The sequence below is a fragment of the Wolffia australiana genome, chromosome 7 (assembly GCF_029677425.1).
Source record: "Wolffia australiana isolate 7733 chromosome 7, ASM2967742v1".
In the NCBI taxonomy this organism is placed as follows: domain Eukaryota; kingdom Viridiplantae; phylum Streptophyta; class Magnoliopsida; order Alismatales; family Araceae; genus Wolffia; species Wolffia australiana.
In genome coordinates this window covers 6427713-6453203 of record NC_135841.1, presented here as the reverse complement: position 1 = coordinate 6453203, position 25491 = coordinate 6427713, and the positions used below count along the sequence as shown (strand labels likewise).

General features: G+C 46.8%; 1 protein-coding gene and 1 pseudogene across 4 annotated transcripts in view; both read right to left on the bottom strand.

The window, feature by feature from the left end:
• The window catches only part of LOC144705572 (chromatin structure-remodeling complex protein SYD-like), a 36093-nt gene extending 11362 nt beyond the window's left edge, over positions 1–24731 (bottom strand). Inside the window, exons 1-5 of one of the 4 annotated variants that reach the window (XM_078578331.1) lie at positions 24577–24731; positions 23494–23624; positions 22417–23375; positions 21938–22054; positions 21790–21851 (exon numbers count right to left, since the gene is read on the bottom strand). In XM_078578331.1, coding sequence (XP_078434457.1) covers positions 21790–21851; positions 21938–22054; positions 22417–23307 — 1070 coding nt within the window. In that variant the 5' untranslated portion in view covers positions 23308–23375; positions 23494–23624; positions 24577–24731. Of the gene's footprint in view, positions 1–21789; positions 21852–21937; positions 22055–22416; positions 23625–24576 lie in introns of all 4 variants that reach the window. The other 3 variants (XM_078578330.1, XM_078578332.1, XM_078578334.1) reach the window with 3 other exon arrangements.
• On the bottom strand, positions 363–481 carry LOC144706214 (5S ribosomal RNA; annotated as a pseudogene).
• Positions 24732–25491: the final 760 nt, after the last annotated feature.

The window sequence follows — 25491 nt, the reverse complement described above, 5'->3', positions numbered from 1 at the left end:
GGTGAGGAACGTGATCTTTAATGGCAAAAGAAAAAACGATGAGTGGTGCAAATAATGGCCCAACAGGCAGTGTTATGCATTTAGGAGATAAATGGTATTCGCATCTTCCCCAAATACCACCTCGTAACCTCTTTACTGGCCATAACCTTTACCAATGACACGCTATGTTCAGAACACTTTTCGACCTTGGGGCCAACTCTACCACTTGACAGAAAATGCACATGATCCCACAGCCAAATCATACACGAAAGGGCAGTGTGAGGAGGATGTTTGATTTAGTTGCATCTTAGATTCGATGCTGTAAGAAATAAACCAAGTTTTTTTTTTAAAAATTTTGAACTGTGATCACATGCCCATGCTGTGGTCACCAACGAGGACTTCCCAGGCGGTCATCCATCCTGGTACTGCTCTCACCCAAGCACGCTTAACTTTGGAGTTCTAATGGGATCCAGTACACTAGTGTGCTGATACTAGTCTAGAAATAAACCAAGCTTACATGGATTTCGACACGGTTAAATCAGTATGGGATACTGTACAAAAGTGTTTCTCTAAACGTGAAGATGAATCCAAAATTGCTGATCTAGTGGACAGATCCATGCGTCTCCTTCAAGAACAGCGGACCGCATTGGAATATGCCAATGAACTTGAAGCCTTATGGAAGGAAATTGACTTCTATCGACCCTTTCCAAATAATTCTGTGGACAGGGAATATGGATTAAGTGGTCGGGTCTACCGCTATCTGAAGGGGTGATGACCTGAATTTAAGACAGTTCGTTCTCAACTTTTTAACTGAGGACATAAGTTAAATTTTGAGGACACTGTCATCAAGATCCGAAATGAGGAAGGACGGTTGGGTATTACTTCTGAAGATGGAAAAACTAGAGTTGAAAATGCAGCATGCCTTGTGAAGCCACAAAGAGGAATATCTGGATCGTCTACACAGCCACCTCAAGTACAGAAAAAAAACTATCCAAGCTAACGTGATGAAGATCATAGGTTCTGTGTTTACTGCAAAAAAACACAACACACAGTAGAAACTTTTTGGAAATTACATGGCAAACCCACTACAATTAGCAGAGAAAACAGTGTTACTCAAGTCTCTACTCCAGAACCTGATGATGAATTGCCGCTAGAAGGACAATGGAAACTATGTGATACGACACAGCTCAAAGAAGAAGTCAATCAACTACAAAATCTCATTAAGAATCAGTCTGACATTATGGGATCCACGTCCTTGGCACCTTCAGGCACATCAAATTGTTTAAGCATTGATTCCATTTTCAAATATCAACCCAATTCATGGATCTTGGATTCCGGTGCCACAGATCATATGACACCAGACAAATCATGTTTTTTACAGTATGAAATTTGTCTTAGCAATAGGGAAGTTCAGATTGTTGATGGCACCTTACTTCCAGTACAGGGTATTGGTACCATTGAAATTGGATGCATTGAGACTCTAACGCAAGTTCTGCATGTTCCAAAACTATGTGTTAGTCTGCTCTCACTACAACGATTGGCCCAGATTTCTGGCCATAAACTGATCTTTGATGGAGTTGATGCCTTTCTTTGTAACAAGGTGGTGGGACAGAAGTATGGGCTAGCTAGGATCCGTGACGGTCTCTACCACCTACGAGTCTCTCCCTTAGTTGATGAAGCCTTTGGTTGCCACTACAACCTCGACTGGAGAAGCACGAGTCAGGCAACTTCATCAATAGTTGATATGTCAAGTGTTTAAACATCTTTTTTGTATTTTAAAAACTATGTTTCAATATTTATGTAATGGATTGGATTTGGACAATTTGATATGTCATGTGTGCCATTTGGCTAAACACAAAAGAGCTACTTACCCTCCATCTGCAGTTAGATCGACTTCGGCCTTTGAGATGATTCACTGTGAAGTATGGGGTCTAGCCCCATTCTCTGACTTACACCGATTTCATTGGTTCCTTGTTTTTGTGGATGACGTGAGCCGGTTCTGTTGGATTCTGATACAACTATGCCAGATGATTCAAAGGTCAAAGCGTCGCCGGTCAACTAGGTAGCGGCGGTCAAAATAGAGGGACTATTGTTAGGAAATATAGGTGGTGTGGCCTATTAGGCCCACTAGACCCTTAGCCCACTAAGGGTTCCTTCTCTTAGTCCCACATGGGATAAGTTACTCATACTCTCTCTCAGCCCTATATAAAGGCATGTATCCCTTTCTTTCAAAACAACCAAGAGCTATCCATCTTCTCTTTTTCTACAACTATAAATAAAACATCAAGGAGGGAATGGGGATCTGGAAAAAAAATTCAGTTGCTATGTGGGCTGGAGAGCGCGAGAGTTCCCAGATCCAGAAAGAGGGAGTGTCGAAGCCGATCTTCCTATTTTCCTTTTCTTGTTTCTTTTCCCCTTTCTGTTTCTTTCTTGATTACCTCTATTTCCCCATTCTTGAACATTGGGACAATTTGATCTAGAAGAATAATTCTTCGATCTGTGAAATTTCTGCCAACTTTGATCCATATGATATTGGGAGCATATCAGATTCATCTTATGAAAGCCAAATCAGAAGTCTTCACTATTCTAAGTGGATTTTTGGAAGTGATTTAACATCAATTTGGGGCCCAGGTTAAACGTTTTCGAACTGACAGCGGCAATGAATTCATCAATTCCTCCATAACTACCCTCTTTAGAGAGCAAGGTATTATCCATGAATCCTCATGCGTTTCTACCCCCCAACAGAATGGGGTTGCTGAACGGAAAAAACTCGCGCCCTATTAATTCAGAGCAATGTCCCAAAATCTTTTTGGGGTGAAGCAGCACTTTTGTCTGTTCATATCACACATCGGTTTCCCACTAAATCTCTGTGATCAATCTCCCTTAGACATTGTAGTGCACGCCTATCCAAGTGCTAAACTACATAATCACCTGGAACTTCGAATATTTGGATGTACATGATATGTGCATCTACACCGAAATCAGACCGACAAGTTAGCTCTGCGAGCGCTCAACAAGTTAGCTCTGCGAGCGCTAATGTTACAATCCATTAAGCCCACCAGGGGCATTATCGTCTTTTGCATTTCCCTGGCATTTCCCTTTATATATGTAGCCCTCCTCGTTGGAGGGCAGGACATGAGTTGTTAGTCAATCTTTCCCTTCCATCTCCAGGTTATGATCTAAAATATGGACAAGTCTGTCAGTAAAAAAAGCACTTAATGGACTTAAACAGTTGCCTCGTGCTTGGTTTGAACGATTCACTCAGTTCATGAAGAGCCTTAATTACCAACAGAGTAATGGTGACCATACTTTATTTTATCATCATACATCACCAGGAAATGTGGTCATTCTTATTGCGTCTGTTGATGATGTTATTATTACAGGGAGTAATTCATCTGGTGTTGCTACCTTAGGGAAACAACTCCAAGCTCAATTTGAGATAAAGAACTTAGGCCTACTCAAATAGTTTCTAGGTATCGAGGTTGCTCACTCGCCAAGTGGAATCACACTCTCTCAGCAGAAGTATATATATGATCTCTTGAACGAGACTAACCATCTTCAGTGTCAACCTCTTGCCACTCTGTTGGATGTTAACTCAAATAGTTTCTAGGTATCGAGGTTGCTCACTCGCCAAGTGGAATCACACTCTCTCAGCAGAAGTATATATATGATCTCTTGAACAAGACAAACCATCTTCAGTGTCAACCTCTTGCCACTCTGTTGGATGTTAACTTAAAACTTAAACAAGATGAAAATGAACCTAAAACCCATCAATTCGTTTACCAAAGACTTATTCGTAAAATTATATATCTGGCAGATACCAGACCCAATATTTCTTATTCTGTGAATCTTCTTAGCCAGTTTATGCAATTGCCCTAAACTCTCTCACTTTCAGGCGGCTCACAGAGTTCTGCGGTATTTGAAGGGGACAATCGGACTTAGTCTCACCTTTCACTGAGGTCAGTCAGTATCTTTGGAAACTTACACTAACTCTGATTATGCTGGCTCGCAGGTGGACTGCAGATCTACTACCGGCTACTGTTCCCTTCTTTGCGGGAATTCAGTCACATGGCGAAGCAAGAAGCAAAAAGTGGTCTCACTCTCCAGCACTGAAGCAGAATTCAGGGCTCTTGTCAAAGGAATGTGCGAAACACTTTGGATTCACGGAATTCTCTCTGACTTGAAGCTTCTACCCAAAGGTCCTATCACACTTCGTTGTGACAACAAGTCAGCCATCAGTCTTGCTCATGATCCTTTTCAGCACGATCGTACCAAGCACGTAGAGATAGACCAGCATTTCATCAAGGAGAAATTGGACTCAAAAGTCATGGAGATTAGCTATGTCCCTACAAAGCTACGACTTGCTGATCTCCTGACTAAAGGACTACCACGGGTTCTACACGGGTCACTTGTGTCCAAGCTGGGAATGAGTAATATCCATTCCTTCGCTTGGAGGAGGGTGTTAACGAGGGGCTGCACGTGACACTCACGTGAGTCCATAATTTGAGGAAATATGGCCATTGCCATATTTCCCATTGCTATTCATGTATCTTCCCATTATGGGCTGTATGGTCTTTTCTCGCGCTGTCTCTGTCTATAATAAACCTAAGCAATGAGAAGAAATTAATGTTTTTTCAATCAATCAAAAAGCTTTTGATTCTACATATATGATCCTGAAAAATACATGACTGATCAGTGTGGTCCCTTTTCTGTCCTTCAATTCCTACTAACGCATTATGATATACAATTCTCCACATCATGTCGTACCAAGTCCAGCAACACGGTCCTTCCCTTAAATACCACCTCATTGCAGTGCAGCCATAGCACCCAGAGCACAGTGAGGATCCTTCTCCACCCCAAGCATCCTCTGCGCCCAACACCCCTCCCCAACTAATGCTCATAGTCCTTTGCAAAAGAACACTCAAAAAACTAGTGGGAACAGTCTTCCTCTCTTTGGGCACGCATGGGACACAATGCATGTTCTGTCCTTTCGGAGGTCGCCATTCATCATTCATCTCCTAAGAAGCAGCCATCCAAAAATCTGCACTTTTAATGGAACCTTCTGCTTCTATGACGTCAGCATGTACAGATGATAGCCTCACGCTTTTGTTGTACCCCCTTGATCCTTTTTGTAAACCTCCCAAACTGAAATTGATGGCCCACCCATATCCAAATGTCCTGTGTTCCAATGGTGGTCCGCAAGAGCAGTACTAATTGCTGCATGTTCACGAGGTCTTCCAGTCTCTGGTCGGACAGTGCACCCTTCATGAGCGGGTTCCATTTGTCGTCCCAACAATCTTGCACCAGCGCTTGAGGATTCCATGTCAACACAAAGAGGTGGGGGAAAGCCTCCTGCAGCTTGCCTTGGCCTGACCAGTCATCTGTCTAGTATCAAAAGCAAGCTCTTTCCCCAGTTTGGGTTCAAAAAAGCTCTAAATTTGTGGGACAATCTGCCAAAAACTGGATGCCCCCTTAATTGGGGTTGTTGACAGTTCCCAACTCAGCTCTATACCGTAACTGTCTCTCAAGACCTTTGTGGCCATCTCTTCCTCTGGTACAGTATTCTTGCCCACCCATTTTATCAACAATGCCATGTTCATGTCTTCCAGGTGTGGTACTGATACGACTCTTTGTATCTTCAATCCTCAATAGAAATATTAATGCACTTGCACTTTTCTGAGAAAGAGATATACTGAGAGGTTGAGATACAAGGAGAACACGAGAAAAGAGAGAACAAGAGCGAGGATTGACAGAGTTAACAACGCCAAGGCAATGACCAAATGATGCACGCCAACTGCTGTGTAGAGGGTTCCTTGTTTACGGGGATTGCTGTCTGCAAAAGGAACTGTGAGCGAGGGAGCTGAAGACAATGGTTGTGAGAATCACTGACAAGCTCCTTCTCTGGTGTTGACCTGGCCTCAAGAAGGCCTGGTTGTTGGGTCGGTCTGCCTGGTCCGTTGTCACCTTGGGTAGGCCGAGAGAGACATTTGTAGGTGTCGATGTGGATCGTATCAAGAATCCCTCCCAATACGAGGAGCTCATCTTCAAGCTGGAAATCAGTGGCAACCCCTCCCACTTGTAGGGACTGCTTCAACCTTCCGCATATCAGTGGCAACCCCTTCAACAGAGATCCAATGGCGCAAGTACTCGAGCTTCGGTTGGCCAAAAGAAACACTTCTTTGCATTGATGCAAAGATGCTGGTCGGAGAGCATCTGTAAAACTAGCATCAAGTGCTCAAGATGTTCAATGTTAGACAATTGTATATGAGAATATCATCGAAGAAGACCAAGTGAAATTCATGAGCGCGAGGAAAGTGGCCGGGGCATTGCAGAGGCCAAATGGTATTACCAGGTATTTGTAGCGTCCCAACTGCCCACGGAAGGCCGTCTTCTCGATGTCTTTGACTCACATCCGGATCTGATGATATCGGAACTTGAGGTCGAGTTTAGAGAATATCTGTGTCATGGATTTCTTTGAGAAGTTCGTCGACGACAGATATTGGAAATCTGTTTGGCACGGTCACTGTTCAGTGCTCGGTAATCAGCACAAAAATGCAAACCCCCTGTCTTCTTTTTCACAAGTAGTGCGGGACTTAATATGGACTGCACGGCCGTGGGATGATGCTGGCATTGAGTTGTTCCTCCACCAGCTTTTCCACTTCATGCAAGTGGGAGTACCTATATGGACAGCAATGGATAGTGCCTGAACCTGGCCATAAGTGATCTCGTGGTCACATGACCAGTGAAGCCGCAGTGTCATGGTCAACTGGAAGACAGATGGGAAGCATGCCAGATAATGAGAGGATACTTCAGTTGCACGTACATCCTACACAGGAGACAACAATGTTAGGGTAATCGGTATAAACCTTCCTCGACAGCAGGATTCTTCTTGTGCTGAAAAGCTTTCACTGAGGCTGCCAGTAGAGTCACGCTGGGATCTCCTCGAGATGTGTGTCAGATGCCGTCGATTAAAATTTTCAGTATCAATAAATCCCACTGGGTTGTCATCCATCTAAGGATTTGCAGCCAGGAGAACCCCATGATAACGTTGAGACAAAGGTTGGGCACCAGAAAACAATCAATGGTGGTCGTGTAATCTTGGATTTGGATCTGAACATCTTGGTTGATGTCAGTCCTATGAGACCTTGACATAGTTCCCCTCGTCAGGTCGAGCTTGCATGCCAAGGCGTTGTCGATAAAATTGTCTGAGGCTCCCGATTCAATGAGGATGGCAATGTCTTGGTCCCAGATGGTTCCCTTGGGTTGAAAGGAGTGCAGTGATGACATGTTGGTGACAGCTTGAAGATGGAGTCGACAGAGTTCCAAGGGGGTTCTTCGAAGGGATGTGGTTCGGCCTACGAGTCATAATCATCGTTTGCTAGTACCCCTTTAGAGTCCTCAGTGTTCATGACGATGGAGTTGTTGAAAGCAGTGCGGGTCGTAAAGCCAAGTAGAGAGCATGCATCTCCATTTCTTCTGATACTTCTGGTAGATAACCAATGAGATCCAGAAAGGCAGAGACGACCTTGTCCACTGAACCCGTCTGTTGTAACTTGAACAATTGGTGGTAAGCTTCCCGCAATAGTAATCTGAGGCGGTTGTAGAGTTGATGTTTGAAATCATCCCAACTGCTGAATCTTGTCCGATAATCCTTGAAACAAAACCAGGCTGAGGCCTTGCCCTCTAGAAAGAATAAACCTCAAAGAAAACTCAAATCTGTATTTGATCTCCAATACAAGATCGATGGAATTCCAATGTATGAAACAAAGTAATGACTTGGATCGAACGCTCTCCCCTCCTTGGGCTGGAAGATCTCCGCTCCTGCTGTGCCACGATCAAGTTCTTGATTTTCTAAAAGAAGGGTGCGAGATGAGTAGACGCATCCTTTATTTATAACCTTCTCGTGGTTCTGTTAATTTTGAAGACATAATCTTTTGGTTCTAGTGACATGCGTGGTTTCTGTTAGATGACTCTTCCTCTTCATTCTTTGATAGGTCAGTAGGGATGCTATCAACACCACCCGGAGGCGTTCGGCGTCCAGGTCTGGCTTGTGTCTTTCTAGCTTTCCAGTAAGCATATACTTAACTGTCAAGACCCAACTTAACTCCAGCTTTTATTCCTTGAGGTAGTGGAACTAAGTATTATGAAAAGCATTTTCTGCTCTTTTCTCTCCTTTGAGTTATCCACACCTCACAGTGACATGATATCAGAGGAAGGTGGCCTCGCTACTTCTTGCTCAATGGTGTCACTAGCCCCCTCTTGAATCTACTTCTCACTACGACCGTGTCACTGCTTCTTGCTGGTTTCTGCTCAACAAGTTTCGCGGCTTCTTGCTAGATGGCCTTGTTGTGTCCTTGGCTGCTTCCTGCTCTCGCAAGGCTTCTTGCCACAATCTTGCTCAATGCAAAAGCCTCCTTGCTCAATGGCGATGACAGCGACTCACTCTGAACAACCATCTTGCACATGCTGTCCTGGATCACTCTTGCTGACATACCATCAATTTCCAGTCTTCTTTGTAAGCTCCAAACTCTTGCAGCCTCCCCAGGAGTGACCCTTCTCACTCAGACTTCTTCCTCAGACTCATCACTTGTTGCTTCTTCATAAGATATATCTGCCATCTTTGTTTATTTGTGTTGTGACCATTGTAAATCTGTCTGCTATAATCTGGGGTGATACTCCATCTCCACAAGTTGATCTCTCTCTATCCGTCCATGGCTAAGGAGGAGGCAATTCTGGAGCTACTACAGGAACCTCCATCATGCCTTTAAGAAACAAGTGGTGCGCCTATCTCCTGTAAAATCTTCCATGAAGTCAATTTACTAGCCACAATTTGTATCACTAGACAAAGTAGATTCAAAACACCTTTTGTCCTTGGGGTCAATTATACCACTTGACAGACGAACCCACAAGAGACCACTCGAACTATGCTAAATGGCGCTGTGAAGAGGATATCCTCATCACCTGGATTTTAGATTCTATGTTTTCCAAAATCAGTGAGTTGTATTCTGATTATAATCATGTCAAAGATATCTGGGACATTTATTCAGCAACCTTTCTCCCTGCGAGAAGATGAATAACTTTGCTTCAAGAGAATCACACTGCATTGAACTATGCTAATGAACTCTGAGCATTGTGAAAGGAAATCAATTTTTATGAATCATCAACCTCTGACTCTGTTGACAAATATTGTTCTCCATGATCCAGTCTACTGGTCCATAAAAAGACTTTGACCCGAGTTTAAAAATGCTTGTGCTCCATTATTCAACTGAGAGCATAAACTAAGCTTTGAAGACACTGTTCCCCAGATTAAGAAAGAAGAAAACGGCCTTGGCCTTACCCCTGACTGTTCCTCAACTATGATTCCAACTTCTGCATGTTTGCACCGACCACCGCAACGTGACAGTGGGCATCTAGGCTGAAGATGTCTGCTGTGGCCCCCATGGTCAATCCGAGAGCAACTGGACAATGGTAGAATCTGTAGGAACAAGGGAACACTCATAGATTATGACGATGACATACAAGCCATATAAAGAGAGAGAAGAGAGAGAGATAGATGGGCTAAACATAGGCCCAATAAGAGAGATAGAGATAGAGAGATATAGATAGTGAGAGTGAGAGAGGGATGAAGTATTCCTATATGGCCTACATGGATAGGCCCTTATCGGGCCTACATAGTATACTCTAACACTCCCCCCCAAGCTGGAACATGGACATCCATGTTCAGCTTGAAACATGGAAGCGAGAGCATGTAGAAGTGATGCCGCCAACGATGGAAAAGACGCCGTCGAGGATGATGACTCTGCCGCCGATTGAAATGACGCCAGATGACGATTACGGGTGCTCCGCCGGATGAGATGGCGGGTGCTCCGCTGGATAAGATGGCGGGTGCTCCACCGGATGAGATGGCGGATGCTCTGCCAGATGAGATGGCAGGCGCTCCACCGGATGATGATGGTGGGTGCTCCACCGGGTAAAGATGATGAAGACGCCGTCCAAGGATGGAGACGCCGATGATGGTGGAGACATCACCGATGGAGACGTCGATGATGATGGAGACGCCACCAACAATGAGATGATGCCAGAGAGTGCCGGAGCGCATACGTATGGGTGATGCCCGGAGAGTGCCGGAGCGCACATGTATAGGAGACACCGCCGATGATGGAGATGAGGACGTCGCCGATGTGGTAGAGACATCGCCGAGATGAAGGAGATTCCGATGAGATGATGGAGATGCCGCCAAGATGAGGGAGACACCGCCGATAATATGATGCTGGCGATGGAGATGATGCCGGAGAGGAGATGCCGGCGATGAGGCTATGCTGGCAATGAGAGGATGTCGGCTATGAGAGGATGCGGGCGATCTAGATGATGATGGCGATGGGGTGAGGTGCCGCCGATGTGGTAGAGATGTCGCCAATGATGAAGACAACATCGCCACTGAGGCGGAGTTGCCGCCCAATGGAAAGACGCTGATGGAGGATGGAATGATATTCTCCCTCTTCCCCGCGAGCTTGCGGGCGGAGATTCGGTGATTCGGCAACGGTGGGAGCGGCGGCTGGCGGGCAGCCGAGAGCGGCGGCTGGAGAGCCGCCCAGGAGTGACCGAGGCCAGAGGAAGGAGGCCGAGGCAGCCGACGAGGGCGGCCAGAGGCGGCCAGAGACGGCCGGCCGGTCCGAGACGGCCGGAGACGGCTGGAGGTGCCAGAGACGGCCGAGACGGTCGGGACAGTCGCAGACGGCCGGAGACGGCTGGAGACGGCCAGAGGCTGCCGGAGCGGCCGGAGACGGCTGGAGACAGCCGGAGACGGTCGGAGGCTGCCGGAGGCGGCCGAGATGGCCGGAGGCAACCAGAAGCCATCGGAGACGTCTGAGGCGCCAAAGATGGCCGGAGGCGGCCGGAGATGAGGTGATCCTGATCGGCTGGATCTGGATCGATCGATCGACCTGGATCAATTGGGAGGGCGGCAGATCAGGCCGACTAGTGATCTGGTCGGCTGGTGAGAGCATGAGGGCCTGATCGGGCAGATGGCAGCAGACTGTTGGTGAAAGGTTGGCGGATGGCTGGCGACGGATCCAGCTGGCAGGCGATCTGGCCGGCTGCGGATTCGATCGACAGTGGAAGACTAGCAGGCGGCCGGCAGGCGATCCGGCCGGCGAGCGGTAATGCTGAGAGAGACTGTCCAGCGGTGAGAGGATTGCAGGAGATGAAGAGAGATCAACCGAATATAGAGACAGGAGTCGCTGGATGGATTGCCACCTGGAGATGAAGACCGCAGAGATTGACTGAGCAGGGGAGGACGCAGCAGACAGATGGCCGCGCGCCGGAAAGCGCGCACAGGAGGGCCGCTGGAGACGACAGCACACAGAGAGAGAGAGATCGCCGTCGCGAGAGTGGGAGAACCGCCGCCCGATGAGGGATGCCGGAGATAGATTTGCAGCAGTAAGAAACTTGTTAACAACTCCAGTCACAGTAAACGCAGTGGCCGAAATTGCTTTCCTTGCGACAAACCCGAAGAAACTAATGGACAGCCCAAATAAACACAAGAGAGAAACAGCCAAAACAGCCTGCATATTAAAGATATTCCCAGATTTGGACCCAACAGCTTCAAAGAAATCCGATTGCTCACCAGTAATCAACCAGAACGGCGGCGACGCCATCAAGGACAACAGATTATTTTAAAGAACAAAACCCCAAATGATCAATCCGAGATTCATCACCACATGCTTGATGTAGACCATCTCAGTTGTAATCGTAGCCAAATACACAACTGCCCACGAGTATGACGTGAGCAAGAATCCCGAATCATTCATCACATGGGCAGTTACGCCACTCAAGATGACGAAGAGAGACAAAAACATCAGTTTCGAAGGACATGGCTGCTTCCTGAAGGTGGTATCAGCGACGACAATGAGCAAAGGGGTCAAGGATCGGAACACGATGAACGTATCGACGTTTGCGTGGCGAAGAAGATTGGTGTTGGTGATGTAGGACGACTGGAGAGACGGAGAAATGATAAGGACGGAGGGAAGGCAATGGATGGATTGGGTAAGGGAGGGATAAAACAGCCCACAGAAATCCACACGGTCGAATTCGGAGTTTAAAATTGATGAAATACTGGTGGTGCAGCTCCGATCCTCGTCGAGGGCGGGAGTATTGTCTTCACCCACTGCGACGATGCCGAAGCACCAAAATCAATATCCGAATTCGCGTCACGAGGGAAACTCACGAACGAGAGAGAATTTGGGGAAATCCAAACCAAATCAAATCTGACGGCGGTGGAGACTTCTCTAGAAATACTGGACGAGGAACACTTCGACACCAAAGAGTTCAGGCATGCCTCAGCAGCGTAGTGCGTGAAGAGGCTGCGGGGAATTCTGATCGTGATGAGACTGGGCGAATCTAGGCGTTGAATGGCCTACTGGACAAGAGAGTCTGGGCGTTTCGGGCGTTGTACGGCCCTGGCAGAAAGCTTGACGAATGACGGGCGCTTCGATGCGGGGTCGCGGATCCAACTGCGCGCTCAATTGGCGGGGGGTCAAGGGAGGGGTCGCCCCCTTGTGGGGTGCGGGGCAGCGCCCCGACACCAAAACGGTATGCTCAATGTGCTGTGGCGCCGACGGCGTCCCGGACGTGGGCGGTCGGGTTGGAGGCCTGCACAGCGTCCCTAGCACGGGCGGTCGGTGGCGACGCGGCGGCCGTTGGGTGGCCTAGAACCTTGGCGCAGGAAGGCCTGGCGCTAGGGTGCTGGGCGGCCTTGCGCTTGGGCACGTGGTGGCCTGGCGCTAGGGCGCAAGGTGGAATGGACGAGAGAAGAGAGGGTGAGAAAGAGAGAGGGCGAGACAAAGGAAGAAGGAGAAGAGAGAGCGGAGGGAGGCCGACGACGACGATGACGGCGGCGGCGGCGGCGGTAGGAGTGGAGAAGGGATAGGGGAGGCTAGGCAGTCCTCCAAGAAGAGTTAAAACAAAATCAATTCTTGAATAATGACTGCCTAACTGTTTTTTGAAACAATGGCCTATTCATATAGGCCTTGGAGGAACGAGAAAATACAATTTAAAGACGAGAAATTAAAGATGCAAGAAGTGCTTCATGTCACGCCAAGGGGCAGTTGTCGATCTGCCGTTGGCGACATGTCATGATGCGCGAAGGAGTGTGCGTGCGTGGAGACGTGCGTAGCGGAGACGGTTGCGGCGTGTCTGTGGCGGAGGTGTTGACGCCGGTTGACTGTGGCGGTGTGTTTGTGGCGGAGACGTTGACTTCGGTTGATGGCGGCGCCGCGTCCGGTATCAATGCGATGGCGTCCACGCCACCAGTTTGTGAATATGGTGAGGTAGAAGACTGCAGCAGCGGGGAGGAATTTCTTGGCCGTGGCCCAGTTGAATGGGTCGTGTTGGAGGAGACTCTTCTTCCCGAGCAGCCAAACGCCCAATGTTGAAGTCAAATAAGAGAGCAAACTCGAAGGAAGAGCGTAGCCGACGACAAGAGTGCCCGTTGCATAGTACTGCTTTAGTGAATCGAAACTGATTGCAGCCATCTAGAGCAAGAACTCAAGAACTACGAGATCTAAGATCGCAGGAGAGATGCCGAGCGGACAGGAGACGCAGGGCGGCAGTGGGGAAAACCCCCGCCACCCTAGACGCCAATGCAGAAGATACCCTAGGTCATCAACCTAGGCTCTGATACCATGTAGGAACATGGGAACTCTCATAGATTATGACGATGACATACGAGCCATATAAAGGCACATGAAGAGAGAGAAGAGAGATAGATGGGCTAAACATAGGCCCAATAAGAGAGATAGATAGTAGAGTGAGAGAGGGATGAAGTAGGCCTATATGGCCTTCATGGGTAGGCCCTTATCGGGCCTACATAGTCTACTCTAACAGAATCCACTGAAGGGGCTGCAAGGAGATAATAAAGATTATTCATGGTTCAGTCATTGTAGAGCCCAACATACCAAGGACATATGTAGGAAACTTCATGGCCATCCTTCCTGGACTGATAAACTTATCCGCAGAAGCAATAGTGAGGCTCAAACCAATAGCATGGCAGAAGATCAGCACCCTGAAAAAAAATTGACATAATATGTTGCAAGATGAGTTGAATAAGGTTTGGCGCCAGCTCAAGGCCACTGATATTATTGTATCAACATCTCTTGCTCCAGGTAACTCCAAATGTCTTTCAATTGTAAGCAACCTATCTCCAAAAAAAATCTCATGGATCCAAGGCTCTGGCATTACTGGTCATATGACTCGTAAGATTTGTATTTAGAAATTACATACTCATCCTAAGAAAATTCAAGAGTGTTGATGGCATGTTACTTACAGTAGCAGGCATTGGTAGCATTAAACTTGGCCCACTTGGCCGTCTGACGCATGTCCTACGCATTCCACATCTATGTGTTAGCCTTATTTCCATTTGACGATTAGCATTACTGGTCATATGACTCGTAAGATTAGTATTTAGAAATTACAGAATACATACTCATCCTAAGAAAATTCAGAAGTGTTGATGGCATGTTACTTACAGTAGCAGACATTGGTAGCATTGAACTTGACCCACTTGGCCGTCTAACGCATGTCCTACACATTCCACATCTATGTGTTAGCCTCATTTCCATCTGACGGTTAGCCCAACTAGCTCTGTATAGGCTCATTTTTTATGAGATGAATGCCTTCCTTTGTGACAAGGTTGCGGGCCTGAAGCATGGGATAGCTAGGGTATGGGATGGTCTATACTACATGAGTCCAGCTTCTCATGGCACATCTTCCACAGCAACGACAACAACAAAAATCGTCGGGTGATCATCCCTTTAAATATGTTGATCTGAGTATTACATGTCTTTATTTTCTCTCTTGTTAGCCCATTAAGGGCCCTCTCTAGTCAGCCCATTAGGGCTTCCTATAAAACCCTGTAATCTCTTTCATTTGCTATGAAGAATTGTTCTTTTCTTGTTTACATGGTATCAGAGCACTAACCCTAACCCTAATCTGGGTTTCCTGGGCTCGACCTTGCGCTCCGATCTTCGGCGGTTCTCACGACCGCCTGATCTCGCGCTCCGGTCTCTCGCTGTCTCGCTCCGGGCCTCCCAGGCGCTCGCCGTTCTGACATCCGTCGTCCCAGCGTCTTCCGCTCCGGCGCCCGCCGTCCCGGCCCGCGCCACCCCGGCTCGCGCCCTCCCGGCTCGCGCCGCCCTGGCTCGCGCCCTCCCGGCGACCGTCGTCCCGGCGACCGTCGTCCCGGCGCCCGCCGTCCCGGCGACCGCCGTCCCAGCGCCCGCCTTCCCGGCGCCCGACGTCCCGGCGCCCGACGTCTCGGCACCTGCAGTCCTGGCTTCTCGTCGTTCCGGCGCCTTCTGACTGTGGTCTACTCTGCTTTCATCATGACGAACCCGGTTCAAGCCCAGACCTCTACTGTTACGCCAGACTCGATGCCGGTATCTACGCCACATGCATCTGCGGTGCCTCTCGAGCCCGGGAATTGGTCATCCTCCTCTGGACCATCCTCTTTGCCTCGGATGCCTCCGGATGGTATGTTTACTGGATTCAATCTCCTGCAATGGCGCCAGTATGTCCAGATAACTTTAAAAGGGCGTCTCATGCGCCATCTTCTAGAAGACGGACCTTCCCGGACCGATCCCAAGTATTATGACTGGCTGGACGTTGAGGGGGTAGTTCATCGTTGGCTCTTGGACAGTATTTCACCTAGTGTTAAAGGTGAATTCATGTCTCTAGAGTCGGCTCGGGCGGTCTGGGAAGCAGCACTTGAGAGCCACTCCAAGAAGCACAACATTGCGACTGCATGCAATTGGTACATCGGGCGCTAACCTGCGTCAAGGGGACCGGTCTATCATGGAGTACGATGCGGAGCTCATTTCGTTGTGGAATGAAATTGACTACATGCCGCCCGACCCCATTCGGTGGACCGCCAATATACTCTTCAACCGGGTTTTCCAGTTTCTTATGGGACTGAACCCGGAATATGAAGTTATGCAGGCTCAGCTTATTCATCGGAGACTGGTCCTACCTTCAAGGATGCGCTCCACAGTGTGCGGGTTGAAGAATCCGCTTTCAGCAGGCCCAGAACCGGCGGCACTTGTAGCTCATTCCTCTTCGTCACGCCCATCGTTGACTCCACCACCCGGCTCTTTGCCACGTGATCCGGCGGCTCGGACGGAGGATTCTCCACAGGTGATCGCCGTTGTTTTGCAATTACTGCAAGAAGCGAGGTCACTCTAAGGAGGCGTGCTACAAGCTTCAGCGAGCGCGCGCACGAGCAACCTTGCTGCAGCCGCCTCGTCCGTGCCCCCCCCCCGGGTCAAGTGCCTATGCTGTACGGTCTTCTCCCGACTAGTGCCTCGCCCGCTAGATTCACTCCGGAAGAGATGGAGCGTCTACGCCGCTTGCTTGATCCTCCAGTCGTGGGCTCATGCTCCTTGGCCCACACAGGTATGTCCACCAGTCTTCCCACACCTACATCCCCTCCTGGCCATTCTTTTTTCTCTTCCACTTGGCTTCTTGATTCCGGTGCCACCGCCCACATGACCCCAAATCCTTGAGCCTTTCAAACTTATGCACCCGTTTCTGGCTCCTCCAAAGTTAAAACAGCCTCCGGCGATCTTCTCACCGTGGCGGGTATTGGTCGTGTGGCCCTTTCCTCTTCTATGCATCTATCTAAAGTTCTTCATGTTCCTCGCCTTACTCACCATCTTCTCTCCCTAGCTAGCCTTGTTCGCGACTTGAAACAAGACCTTACCTTCTCTCCTAATTCATGTTTTTATCGTGATAAGGTGTCGGGGAGGACAATTTCCATTGCTGAGGAGCATGAGGGGCTCTATCTTGTTCGTCCTTGTTCGAGTTCTCTTGCTTTTGCTGCTGCGGCAGTTTCCCTTTCGGCTTCCCACGAGCGTTTGTGGCTTCTTCATTGACGTCTCGGCCATCCTTCTTTTGCTACTCTTTATCGTCTCTTTCCTAAACTCTTTCAAGGCCATTCTGTGGACCGTTTTGTTTGTACTGCTTGTCGAATTGCCAAACATCATCGTACCACGTATCCTATCTCGTCTTCTCATTCTTCGACCCCATTCTCCCTTATTCACACCGATGTGTGGGGGCCTTCCCCTATTCATAGTACTTCCGGTTCTCGATGGTTATGCATCTTTATTGACGACGCTACTCGATTCACGTGGGCATATTTCTTGAAGAACAAATCGGAGATATCTCGTGTCATTCCCCAATTTTACTCCCTTATCCAAACTCAATTCTCTATATCGATTCGTCGCTTCCGCTCCGACAATACTAAAGACTACGTTAACACCACGTTAAGCACCTTCTTCCAAGACAAAGGCATTATCCATTAAACTTCTTGTCCCTATACACCACAGCAAAATGGCGTTGCCGAAAGAAAATTCCGTCACATCTTTGAAATGACTCGGAGCCTTCTCTTCCATATGCATGTGCCCAAGTATTTTTGGGGGGAAGCCGTCTCCACCGCCATCCATCTTCTTAATCGCCTTCCATCTCGAGTGCTTGACTACTCCACTCCCATTGACCGTCTTCAGCATTCCTTTCCAACTCTCTCTCTCCGAACTCATCTTACTCGTGTATTTGGATGTGTATGCTATGCGCCCAACCACCAACTTGGTCGTGATAAACTGGATCCCCGTGCTATCAAGTGTGTGTTTGTTGGCTATTCTTCCACCCAAAAAGGCTATTTATGCTATCATCCACCCTCTCGTCGGTTCGTCGTCACCAAAGATGCCACGTTTGATGAATTGCTTCCCTACTATTCCTCCTCCTCTCCTGAACCCTCATCGTCCCCATCTCCCTCCGATCCACTCGAATTCCTCATCCTCGTCCCTCGTCCCTCTTCATCGGCCCCGCCCGACGTGTCTCCGCCTGTTGCTCCTCCAGCAATTGTGCCTCCCGACCCGCCTCCGGCCGCCGTCTCAGTCCCTCCTGTGGAGCCTCCTCCAGTATCTGCTCCTGCGCTCGACCTTTCTACTGCACCTTCTTCGATTCCTCCGCTCCCTATCCGTCGCTGCCCGCCTGAAAAACGCTATGGTATTACCCTTGCTCGTCGCAAGCCTCGGCTTCCTTCTTCGTCTCCTGCTGCCCCGTCTACCTCAACCTCCACCCCTCCTGCCACCTCCTCATTAGCCGTGCTGCCCTCTTCCCGTTCCTCTCCCCTCTATCCGTTGGCGGAATCTATCTCCTCTCATCGCCTCTCACCCTCTTATCATGCCCTTCTCACCTCCCTTGATGCCACTTCCCTTCCCAAGACGGTGGACATTGCCCTTTCATTTCCGCATTGGCGTCAGGCCATGGCGGAAGAACTTCAGGCTCTTGCTCACAATGAAACGTGGGATCTGGTTCCTCTACCGGCCGGGAAGCATCTCGTGGGTAGCCGTTGGGTGTTTGCTGTGAAGCATAATTCTGACGGTTCTATTGAGCGCCACAAAGCCGGGTTGTGGCACAAGGGTTCACTCAGAAACATGGCATTGATTATCAGAGACCTTTGCTCCGTCGCCAAGCTGAATACTGTGCTTATCTTATTGGCCCTTGCTGCGGATCGCGCCTGGATTTTGCAACGATATGATGTGACGATTGCTTTTTTGAATGGCGCGGTGACCTCCGAGATCTACATGGCATTACCTCCTGGCTACACTTCCTTAGTGCCATCGTCTCCGCGATCTGTTGTCTGTCGCCTGAAGAAAGCATTATATGGCTTGAAGCAATCTCCTCGTGCCTGGTTTGGTCGTTTCCACGGCGGCCATGCAGCGTCGTGGATACCGTCGGTGTAATGGTGATCACACCCTTTTCTACCGCCATTCCACGTCAGAAGTCGCTATTCTTCTTGTGTATGCGTGGATGACATCATTATTACGGGTGATGATCGGCGACCATTACTGAGCTGGCTATGTATCTCTCGTCGAATTTGCTATTCGCCATCTTGGCCCGTTGAGGTACTTTCTTGGCATAGAGGTGGCCTATTCTTCCAGCGGGATCTTTATTTGTCAGAGAAAGTATACGGTGGACCTTCTCTGTGAGCTTGGAAAGGAGGGCGCCAAGCCTGCTTCGACACCGATTGATGCGAACCATCGACTTGGTGCCGGCGGATGAGGAGCTTGCTGAGCCTGGCCCATATAGAAGACTTGTGGGAAAACTGCTTTATCTCACCCACTCGCCCGGACATTGCATATTCAGTGGGTGTTCTGAGTCAGTTCATGCAGACTCCTCGCATGAGCCATTTTCATGCTGCTCATCGTCTCTTCCGTTTCCTGAAGGGCACCATTGGCCGTGGATTATTGTGTCGCCATACCGGCCTGCGTCTTGAAGTCTACACCGATGCAGATTATGCGGCTCTGTGGTTGATCGTCGGTCCACATCTGGGTATTGCACCTTCTTGGCGGCAATCTGATTACTTGGAGGAGCAAGAAGCGAAAGTGGTCTCTCGATCGAGTGCTGAAGCGGAGTTCCGTGCCCTTGCGCATGGTCTGTGTGAAGCACTTTGGATTACCCAGCTTCTTCGTGAGCTACGGTGTCCAGTTCCCTCTCCTGTCCAGCTGTTCTGCGACAACAAATCGGCGATTAGCATTGCTCATGACCCCGTTCAGCATGACCGTACAAAGCACATCGAGATCGATCGCCATTTCATCAAAGAGAAGCTTGAATCGGGAGATTTTTGCACGCCTTATGTTCCGTCCGCTGAACAGCTTGCAGATATCTTCACCAAAGGGCTTCATGCCCCTAGGTTTGAGGAGCTCTGTTCCAAGCTGGGTGTGGATAACATCCACGCTCCAGCTTGAGGGGGAGTGTTGATCTGAGTATTACATGTCTTTATTTTCTCTCTCTTGTTAGCCCATTAAGGGCCCTCTCTAGTCAGCCCATTAGGGCTTCCTATAAAACCCTGTAATCTCTTTCATTTGCTATGAAGAATTGTTCTTTTCTTGTTTACAAAATATTTTTAAAAAATGATTCTGATTCACCTTCCCTTTCCCTATGTTTGCCAGACACATGTCCCGTAAGGGTTTGATGCAGCCCTAAAAATAAAACATCACAAATTAAGTCTCTCATATTGCCTCAGCCAATTATACACCGGCTTATACAAAGCAGGCCAGGGCCTGTCTAAGTTAAGCATGCCAGTCCCATCTGGGGAAAAACTCTAAAAGAGAAATAGTTGATCATGTATAACCAGCGGCCCACTATCAATGGATGTACCAAAGAGATTAACTTTATTTTTTTTGAAATACAACGAGGGATGAACACCTGACGAAACAGAACCAAAGAGAATAACTAAAAAACAAACAAACAGGAATAATCCCGGGAGAGGTTGAATGGAAGAGCTAAGGATGGACTAGGGATGGGCCACCTGAAGACACTGAAGTAGAGATGATCAGGAGGGACGAATATCACAGAGGGCAAGATGGTTCATAGACATCGAAGGAGGAGAGACAAGGGACTTCAATTTCATTATATTCTTTGAATGCCCTCCCGGAGGCTGTCCTATTGAAAGGAAATACTGAAAGACCAAAAGAACAAAATTGCCCGGATGGCCTAACATGGCGAAACTAACCCAAGGTAGGATTGTATCAAGCAGCATATTTTGAGCAGTTCCCAATGTAGTTTGTGAAGGGTTGTGGATACCAAGAATTCTTGACCATTTTTTCTTCTAAAAAATAGAACTCTTGCTGGCTTCATAATACCTAAGAAATCAATCTATTATACTGTTTCGTGACAGTATGCAGCGCCTGACATTAGCAGCAATTCTGCAAAGCACTCCAGAATGAAGTATTAAGATGAAATATGCAATTAAGGTAGCAAATATGTTTACAGGGGTACCAAAGTTCACTTTCCAGAGGCTATTGTCCAAGCGGTTGTTTAATGCATCTACCTACCAGCTTGTGGAGTGACCGTAGGACAGATACTACTTCTATTTTTTCGTTTTTGAGCTAAAACTTCAGTTCTTTTTTTTCGTCATTTATTTGTAATTCTGCTTCCCCGTTGCCTCATTTCTCTATTAGAAAATTCACTGTATGAAATCCGTTAAGAGAATGTCATAAAGGACCCATTTGCTGTGGCCCATTTTGTACTCCACATTTTTTTTTGGCTGTGGCCCATTTCGTATTCCACATATATGCTGAATAGGAGCAGACCTTTTTCATTAAGTTGGTACTTCTTCCTTTTTCCAATCTATCATCTGGCGTCTTCAAAGCCGATGAAGTTTTAAAAACACAGGACGACAAAGGACTCTTGCACTCCCTCTGACAGGGACCAGGTGAACAGGGACAAGTTTGAAGAATACCAAGTTTCCACCCCAAAGCGGCAGGCTTATATATCAGATTGATAGATACAAAGTGCATCAGCTAAAGGACAGTTCCATAAGCCCAGATCCGATAAGATAAGAGGAAATGGGTGACTCTAGGGACGCCAAAAGAGGAAAGCAGAAGCATTCGTCAGTCAGCAAATAAAACTTATATCCCTCAACTGTTAGAATCTAGAATATCTGTCATTTAGTCGCTAGACATTTATTCATACAGTGAATTCACGCTCCCCCTGGAGCCATACTCATTCTACTACTTATTTTTGAAGAAATCTCATTACTAGATCTTAACATCCTTTAAGGTAAGGAATTCTTGACGATATAATGCAGACTACAAAGTGATTACAGAAGATGAAGAAAATATATATTTTAAAGATGCTGCGTAAGAAAAGCCGTTTCTTGAGGACATGGAGAAATTTTGGAAAAAAAAGCAATGACTACCCGTTCATCACAAAGATTAAGACTCCCAAGTTACATTTTAACCAACACTTCACCTTGATATCATTTGGTAAGGCAATGACTGCTCCTTTCTGATCATTTTCATATGTTCGCTTATCTGGAACAACCCACAAATTTAGTGAGGAAATCTTAATAAATCTAAAGATCTGGTCTGAACGTGAGCCTAGGCTTTATGATGCTTACCATATAAAGCTTTGATGCATGGTTCACAGGTTCATCCTTAAACTCTTGGATGAGCTTACAAAGAAAATTAGCAACTTCCACTACAACATGCTGAGAGGGCGCCATTTTATCTAAGGTCTGCAGGAATTTAATATTTCAGGAACAGGAATTCAAGTCAAAACAAAAAGGACCCGACAATACCAAGTATAATGTTTCGAAAGATAAACAAAGAAATCTATAAAAGAAAATAATTAACACATTATTCTCACTAAATGCTTCAAAGTTCTCTGATTATTTGCCTTATGCACCAGAGACCTCAACAATAATAAACGTTTATGTAAGCCATTCTCTAAAAGTTGTTAAGGCTCAGTAAAACACCCATGGGCTTTAAATTTACAGATGCAGAAAAGTAGTCGATATTTTCAAGAGCACTGTTTCAGAATCGGAATCAATGATTTAAATCCCAAAATATATGTTTCTTATTAATTCAAAAAATTGACCTTTCTTACGTGGATAAAACTGATGGTACTCTTCATTTCAGAAATGTACTGTTTAAGAATTTCAGGGGTTCTCTGAACATTTATTTTGTTGGTTCCGGTAACAACAGGGGTACCAGGACTATTGGTACGGGCAGGCAGTTCTGGCGCAGACAAAATCTTTTCAGCGTGTACATCTCTTAAACGGTTCTCCACGTCCTTTATTGTGAAATGTGGTCCTAGGCATTTTGTCACAAATGGAGTTGAGCTTTTGTTTTCAGCATTGTTAGTGTTCATAATAGGAAGCTCTGACTTCATTACTTTGCTGGTCCTCTCGTCCATGCAGGTAGCCTTATTCTGTTCTTGAAAGGTAACTCGATCCCCAGGAGCTGGTTCATGCCGGATATGTCCCTTAGAACACGAAAAAGTATTACTTGGACAAAGCAAGGAGAGTTCTGGGCTCAGAAGGCTAGTCTTTTGAAGAGAAGAAGGCAATTGCTTATTAACCAATGAGCCATGGCGATGTTTCTGGTTGCAGCCATTTACAATCACTTCTGTTCCAAAAAAATATTTCGCAGCACTAGTTGGAGACTCTACCAGTGTTTCTGAGAAATGTGGAACTGCATGTTTTCTTTGTGAAGTATTTGGTAAGCGAGGAATTGAAATATTCCCATCTTCATGAGGAGGGCATTTTAGAACCACGGGTTGTCCAATATGTTTTTTTTTCAATGAACTAAGCAAGATGCTCATCGAGTCTGACTGCTCGGGATCTTTCCCAAGAATCTCAGAAGATTCTTTCCACTCAGACCTTCTCCTCTTCGCATTACCTTTATTCACCTCCTTTCTCTGAGTCTGAACACCAGATGCTGCAGAGCTTTGTCTTTCCCAAGAGGTTCCACATTTGGAGTCTTCCATGGGGAGACAAGAGGAACTTTCATGTTCCAAAGATTTGCCAGTGTTTGGAGCTTAGAGCCGGTCGAACTCTGTGACCAAAAACATTACTCAAAAGTTCAGCTTTGGCTGCATCACTTGGGCCAGCTGCTTCCTTTAAATTCTCAGATATATAATTATGTTCAGTAGGGCTAAACAGCTCATCCTTACCAACAATTGTCCTTGCAGAATGACACGTACTGTTATCCATTTGCTTCTGAGGCATATCAGCTCCAACACGTGTCTCTGGCATATTGCCACATGTCAGTCTTTGATGGGGCCTGATGATGGTTTATATTTCCCTGAAAAGAGAAGTCAAAGGGATAACATTAATACCAAAATAAATATACAGTAACAAATGGGTGACTTAGGGGACATGAAATGTGTTGAATTCAAGAGCAATGATAGAAATAAGACTCAGGGAGAGAAAGAATCAGGGGGGTCATACCACCCTCCTGGGAGTCAGGACTGAATGTATTGTAAAGCCAATAACTCAACTATCAGACGGAAATAACTTGAGGATCCGCACTCTTATATATGGATAAGAATCCTAAGAAAGGTAAGAAAGGAAACTACGAGAATCATCTTACTTTGAAGGGCCGCCTCAAGCTGATGGATGGAATTCCATTCAAAACATGGTGGAGATGCAACGAAAAGAAAAGGAAATTACAGAAAAATATGTACTCTCTTCAACACCAACAGAGACTTGCTGACAAAAAATGGACGCCAAAAGAAGATCACCAGACGAAGAGACCCGATCAGAGGAGGATCTCACTGCTACAACTCCAATGAGTGCATCAAAGTCTACAGTAGTTCGATGTGATACTCTGGTAGATAAGGTTTCCAAAAATGGCAACCTCAAGAAACAAATGAGTGGCACGGATAGACAATCCACAAGGGGTAGACAATCCAAAAGATTGGTTCATGTACATTTAACCCGAAAGATGGGCTCTTGTCAATTCAATCAGCTCGACTATCACTTGGTTGCTGACCGACTGAGAATAAGATTAATACAATTAGACACTTGAATGGATAAACTGATAGGAACTGACAGGCTGAGAAGCATATCCGATTAAATTGAGCTCAAAAAAGAGGCGGTAAATCTTCAACTAGATCAACGAACAAACCCGCGTCGGGGCTGCACACATTACAGTTATCGCAAAGCTTGGAAGCTTGGCAGTTGAAAAACCTGCCTAAAAACTTTCCGCCCAAAAAAGAAGATCCGGAAGACAGCGTGAGGAGAGAAAAACTGACCTGGTTAATTTTGCAGAAGGATTTCCAAAGTTACCAGAATCAAAGCATGATCCGAGTCCAGCCGAGCCATGGCCTAGATTTGATCGAAGAGAAAACAACGAAAGATCGGACGAAGAGAGTCTTGCAAGCTTGGAAGTGAGAGCTCGATTCGATTCTTCAACTTCTCGCGCGGGAAAAACGACGTAATTTTCGTAACTATAAAAACTTCGGAGACAGACGACGGATAAAGAATTGAGCGTCCCGTTCAGTCATCCGTCACCATGCTTGAATTTGTTTGAATGGGACAGATGACGTACCAGACGGGGTCTTAACGTCATCGTTCATGATCTTTTATCGTCATCATCATCGTCATCCCTGTTTTGACAATCAGAACAGATCGGATCGGACCGAATTGAATCGATCTAGTCGTGACCGTCCAATTAGGATGATGTTAATGCTCGAGTTTTAATTTATGAGGGATGGCGATCTCGAAGGAGGAGCCGACTAGTTTGCCACTGGATCACCAATCGGATCGAAAAGACCAACTGAAGAGGGGACAGGGAGGGAGCAGAAGGTCGGAATTTCCTTATTAGGAGGAAAGCTGCACGAGTTCCCAAGGTGCCGAGGAGATGGTTAATGCCTCCAACCATTTCCCTATTGCCGATCTGTCATCCATTTCGTCTCAATCCATCATCTATCGTTGTCCACACCCATGGAGGGATGACTGGGGGAAGTCATTTCCATCATCAGTCATCAATCATCTGTTTGAGATGACAGATGACACATGACAAAAAAATGACAGACAAACAATGAAAGATGAAGAAGGATGGGAGAAAAACAGAACAAATGGGAAAAATCAAAACAACTTTTTTTAATGTGGATTAATTTGTAAAATATATATTATATTGTACTTGATATATTGAAAATTGATACTTA